The sequence below is a fragment of the Lathyrus oleraceus genome, chromosome 5 (assembly GCF_024323335.1).
Source record: "Lathyrus oleraceus cultivar Zhongwan6 chromosome 5, CAAS_Psat_ZW6_1.0, whole genome shotgun sequence".
NCBI lineage: Eukaryota > Viridiplantae > Streptophyta > Magnoliopsida > Fabales > Fabaceae > Lathyrus > Lathyrus oleraceus.
This window is the reverse complement of record NC_066583.1, coordinates 312,916,182-312,921,901: the sequence shown is the minus strand read 5'-3', so window position 1 is coordinate 312,921,901 and position 5,720 is coordinate 312,916,182. Positions and strand designations below refer to the sequence as shown.

Here is a 5,720-nt window from a genome sequence, read left to right as displayed (position 1 = left end):
AATGCTCCAAATCATCCTAAGGAAATGTTTGAGAAAATAAAATATATTCTTTACTCATCACAAAGATAAAATTTATGACATTAAAGATAAAATTCTATATGTTCGAACTCATAATTCCTTATTATTTATTTTTAATAAAATAGATTTCAATCATTGAACAATTTAAAAAAATTATTATTAATATTAAATAATTTTACATAATTATTCAATGTCATTGTAAAAATATATTACCAATGTATAATTATTTTTCTAAAAAATGATTGGGAATTCATGATTAAAATATAAATTCATTATTAAATCTGTCAATTTTACTAGTTAGTTTTTTCAAACCAAAAAGTATATAATTTAATCTCTTTTAAATATACAAAATCTTTAAAAAAAACGAAACAGTTTTTTATAAATATTTAAATAATTTTCTGTTAACTAAGTAATTAATAATTTCGTATTCTATTTATATAATTCATTTAAGTTTTAATATGACAGTTAGGAATTAATTAAATTAAAATATATTCAAAATTTAATATTTTTTAAATATATAAAATCAATTAAGTTTTCAAAAAAACGAAACAGTTTCTTTTTAATATTATAATATTTTTTTTGACAAAATAATTAATGATTATATAATTTATTTATAGTTTAATTAGACAGTTAGGAATTATTCAAAATTTATTAATTAACCTTGAATACAGGTAAGATAAACGTTATTCAAATCTTTAACGCTTGTTGAAATCTCCGCTATTTGTTTTGATTTCCCCGGTTCTCTTCTTCCTCACTTTTCCACTCAACACCATTTTTCCTTCACGTGAAATCAATGAAAATTCAAAAGCTAAAACATTATCCTTCTTAATTTAACACTCTAAACCCTAATACTCTCACTCTACTGATGGCCACCGCAGCTTTCAAATCTACCACCAAGAGAATCCCCGTCGGAGCTTCCTCCGGCGAAGACTCTCACGCCTCTTCCTCCTCCCTCCACCACCGCCGCTCTCGGAGCCTCAGTCGACCTGCTCGTCCTCTCTCTTCACGCGATTCCGACTCTGATATCTCCGCTCCTAGAGGCAAGTTCGTCAACACTGTCAGAGGCTCTGGCTTCCCGGAGATTAGTCTTGACGATCTCGCTATTGAGTTTTTTGATTCCGCGAATCGAGGACGCGTTAATTCTAGAAGCTCGGAATCGGAGACTTCGTCGTTAAGGCGAGGGAGGTCTGTTTCGAGGAGGAGCTCCGGTGTTGGGGAGGATAGAAGGAGTAGTATTGGCGGCGGAGGAAAAACGAGCTCCGATGCTAGTTCGAGAAGAAGGAGATCGGTTTCAGTGGTTAGGTGTCAAATTAGTGATTCTGAGGTAACGATTAATGGTTATTCTGTTTTTTCATGATTTGAATTAGTGTTTTTGATTTTAATTTTCAGTTTTCTGTTTTCCATTTTGAATTTTGATTTTTGAATTTTGAATTTTGAATTTGTTGTTCTGTCGATTTTGTTAGAGAATTACAGTCAAATTTCAATTTCAATGTGCATTTTCTCATTTAAAGCACTATTAATTGTTTATTACATATGAGCTGGATTTAGTTGGACCAGTGGAGCCTGATAATAGAGTGAATATTTTATTTCTATAATGATTGAAAAAGATAAACCATTAGCAACACATGCTCAATGTCCTCTCCATTAATGGGTGAAATTCAAGTGTTTTCCAAATTCTACCAATTAGGAAATAAGACCTACATGATTTTTGTGGAACCTGCGTGAATTTTATATATAAATACATAATATGTTGCTAGTATTACTCTTGAGAAATGAATTTTGACCCGATTTTATCTTGTCAATGAATAACAGATTGTGGTATTGTTAGTGACAGAGAATGACACAGCTAGTTTTGAATATAGCAACTGTCTCTGTTCACACTTTAGCAAGTTAAATAGCAACCGTAGTGCTGATATATCATGGAGGAATTTGAAAAATAACTATTGTTCCGCAATAAGCTATTTAGTAAAATATAGTCTCTATCTCTAGTAGCAGGCTATAGTGGCGCTATAGTGTAGAGGAATTTGAACAAATAACTAGTGTTCCACGGTACTCTACTTGGAACGAAATATTCTCAAATAGCTGCTATTTTCTGCTACTATTTAGAACAGTGACTTTATTAAATAACCTTATAAACTGAAAATGGGGAAGAAAGAATCCCCTTTTATCACAAACAATGACAGCACTATGAGGGTCTTCCTTCCTCTCAATGCCAAAAGGTTCTATTCCTCTCAAATGATAAGATGAAATAATTCCCTCTATAATCCTCCTCTCTATTTATAGGCAGCCGGCCTTATGAGGCCCAACTACCTCTCAACAAACTACTTAACAATAGCAGACCTATAAGACCAACAACTAAGTTTTTTATGGTTTCCTAAAGCACATTAAAATGTAAAATATTATGATGTATTTATGTGTGTGCATATCTTGCATGATACAGAGTGATCTGGATCGTTCTCAGAATTCTAAAAGTCGGGCAAATTTGAAAAATATTGATATTGGAAACAAGGTAATGCATAAGCCAGTTGCTTCGGATCAAAGACAAGTGCTGAAAAAGTCCCTTAGTCAGAAAGATTTGAGATCATATGATGGCTACTCTGTAAGTGTGATAGCTGTCTGCATTCTGTTAAATTTGTATTTGTTTGTCTCACTGTAATGATTGTAGTAGTAATTTGTTATGTTGACAAGATGCAAATGACTAAAAAAAGTAATTGATAGAGATGAAATGGATGTCTTCTCTCCTACAGAATTCACATTAAGAAAATTTTAACAAAGATGGGTTTCTTCTATAAATCACCCAGCCTCATCCTCATAAACATATCCTTTTGAATGATGGATTTGACATCTTTGCTGTTTAGTTGAATTTTTCTCTTTCTTCTGCCGCACATTATATTTTAGTTAACCCATGGTCTTATATCTATGAGTTTCAGAGTCATTCTTCAGTTCTCACTGATGATGAAGGAGCAAATGGTCACATAAAAAAAAGTGGAAGTGAGAAACTACGAGCAGTTCATTCACATAAGAAGGTTGATGAATTACCTGTGCGCAATTAGTGGCTGATTTTATGACTTTCACTTTTATAATTTTCTTGTTTTAAAAAATCTTCAGGTTGGACTTGTTGACATGGCTAATGAAACTTTCACTTATAAGGCGGCAGGGAAATCAAGAGCCTCCCCATTGTCCCTGGATGATAGGTTGCTATCAGATAATTCTAATGCTGTTCAAGCTGTTTCTTCAGTCAGAAGGAGCTATGAAAGCGAATTGGAACAGGTGTTAGAAGTTTATAGTTCTTTTTAAAAAATATTATCCCTTTCATGTTCTTAACATTTGCATTTTTTTAATAGAGTAGTGTAAAATTCTGAGTAACAGTGACCGTTGACTGCATAATATTCTAATAAAATGTGTTTTATTTCCTGGGATCATGAGTAAAGTTGCAGCTAGCCTAACGAAACCTTTGATGTATTTTCATTTAAAATTACAGTCAGAGAAACGAAAACAAGATTTATTAGCTGAAATTGTGTTTGAGGAGCAGCGAGGCAGAGAACTTTCCAAGATCGTTAATGAATTGAGTCCTCCTAAAAAGAGCAATTCTATACCCGAACCACCAAGAGCCAGAAAGGTGCATGCCTTTATTGTGTTTAGTATTCTGACAATAGTTTCCTTGTAATTCAAATAAAATCATTTTTTTTTTGTAATTGTGAAGGAAAATGAAAAGCTTGTGTTATTTTTTGTTTTTTAAGAAGTGTTTTCATTTTATTTTCCAGAAAAGTAATGACAGAAACAGGATGTCTATGCGGTTAACTGAGGAGGCGGAGAGATATATCGAGGATTTCATTTCAAATGTTGAAGATACGGATATTTCCTCACTTGATGGAGAAAGGAGTGATACAAGCTCATCCATCGGAGGACTGATAAAACCAGAAACATTTTATAGTCCACCATTGCCTAGACCTCTTCCTGTTTTGATGGATGGGGTGACATTACCATGGTTACAATGGGAAACAAGTAACGATGCCACGCCTAAGACAACCCTGAACAAGGCACTTTTGACATTGACTCCGAATTCTGCAACTGCAAGTTCCACTCAGGTTATCACTGAACTATTAAATAGTTTCCGGGGTCTCATTTAGATTAATATGAACATACCTTAACATGCACGCTTTTATTGATTGCTAAAAAAGCACAAGTCTTGGAAAATTACAATGAACTCTTTAATCATTGTCATAAACTCTGGTCATTTGACGATATAATACAATACATTATCTGGAGGCTTTTAATACCCTGTAAGGTTAAATTCTAGAGATGAGATAGACATGTAATTTTGTCATTAACATTGAAAAACTCTCAAAAGTGTACCAATGGCTGCTGTCCCATATTTTACTATACGTAGTTTTTAATTTTCTCAGTTTATATGACTCAGATGATTGAAATTCATTTATGTCACAGGATAATTTGAAAGATCAAGGTAACCCATCTATTAGCAGTCGTGGGAGCTGGAGCCCTGATTACCTTAAGGACTATATCGGAAAGGACGTATACAGTAAACTTGGAAAAGTTTATAGTAATTCAGACCAGTCATCCTTAACTGAATCAAAAGGACTGAGATATGATATAGATGAGTATCTCAAAGTTAAAAGTAGTGAAGATTTTCTGACTGAGAGATTGAAGCAACAGCAAAGAATTAATTCAGGCTGTCTCCTATTATGTAATATAAGATTATGTTAGTGTACAAATAATTTACCAAACAAGTGATCCAGCTATGTTACCACATATTTGAAGGCAAACATGTTGATAAACGATTAGCATCATAAGTGGAAGCTTTCTCATCTTGGTTCAGTATGTTGGATTTTGTTAATGCGTGCAATAGTCTATATCTTTGTAGATAGCATTATTTCTGCGGAGCCCATTTATGTTTATGCAGCAAGTTAAGAACATACAGTACTACGATATAATTTAATAAATTTTTCTTTATTTAATTATTTATTTATTTATTTATTTTCAAGATTATTTGTACTTACTTGCAAAGAGTACGTGACCTTAATTCTTATGCCCTTATGAGTGTTTGGCATGTTGCCTTTTGTTAGTTACGCGCGTTACTACATTATTGCTATTCATTGCCTTGTCTTGTCTTGGTCGAGGATGTGTGACTCTTATCTGAGTATGTTACATGTCTTGAAGTTGAGTCAGCTTCTTGACTTGAAGCCGAGTCAATCTTGTGATATGATGCCTACCTTCCTAATATGTTGCGGGCGAGCTAGCCCATACGACTCGGAGATTGTTCAATCTCGTCTGATCTTATTTATGAAGTCTTTGGGGATTTTTGCATGTCGCAAAAGCAAATGGGTTAGGATCTTTCGATGCTAGATAGATCCGAGTTATTATAGATATAATGGTTCATAATCTCTCAAGTACGAGGTCTGTAAGGGCGAAGTGATTAAGGGAAAAGTATAACTTTTCACAATCTCTCGAGCATGAGACCCGTAAAAGCAAAGTGATTAAGGAAGAAGTGTAATTGTTCTCAGTTGCTCAAGCACGATACCAGTAAAGACTAAGTGAATTTAGGAAGTCCCTCAACCACAAGGCATGGAAGGGTGAAGTGAATAAGAAATATAATGAGTCACAATCCCTAAAGCATGAGGCCTGTAGAACGAAGTGGTTGTGGGTGGTGTCATACTCCTAGGAGGTATTGTTTTTATAAGACC

The 5,720-nt window shown here is 33.7% G+C and overlaps 1 protein-coding gene across 4 annotated transcripts; it reads left to right on the top strand.

Annotated features, from left to right (window-relative positions):
* Nucleotides 1-706: 706 nt before the first annotated feature.
* LOC127084251 (uncharacterized) lies at nt 707-4,857 on the top strand. Of its 4 annotated transcripts, none has more exons than XM_051024675.1 (7): nt 707-1,342; nt 2,459-2,617; nt 2,949-3,044; nt 3,169-3,288; nt 3,500-3,637; nt 3,783-4,106; nt 4,465-4,857. In XM_051024675.1, the coding sequence occupies exons 1-7, from the start codon at nt 884-886 to the stop codon at nt 4,741-4,743; spliced, it is 1,575 nt and encodes a 524-aa protein (XP_050880632.1). In that variant the 5' UTR covers nt 707-883; the 3' UTR covers nt 4,744-4,857. The 4 variants fall into 4 exon arrangements, with proteins under 4 accessions (XP_050880632.1, XP_050880630.1, XP_050880631.1 ...); XM_051024673.1 differs by having other exon boundaries at nt 3,127-3,288; XM_051024674.1 differs by having other exon boundaries at nt 2,943-3,044.
* The last annotated feature ends 863 nt before the right edge of the window (nt 4,858-5,720 follow it).

Coding starts and splice junctions, on each gene's coding strand:
- LOC127084251 (XM_051024672.1), top strand. CDS start 884: ATGGCCACCGCAGCTTTCAAATCTACCACCAAGAGAATCCCCGTCGGA. Junction 2,618..2,942: donor GATCATATGATGGCTACTCT/GTAAGTGTGATA, acceptor TATATCTATGAG/TTTCAGAGTCATTCTTCAGT. Junction 4,107..4,464: donor CAACTGCAAGTTCCACTCAG/GTTATCACTGAA, acceptor TTTATGTCACAG/GATAATTTGAAAGATCAAGG.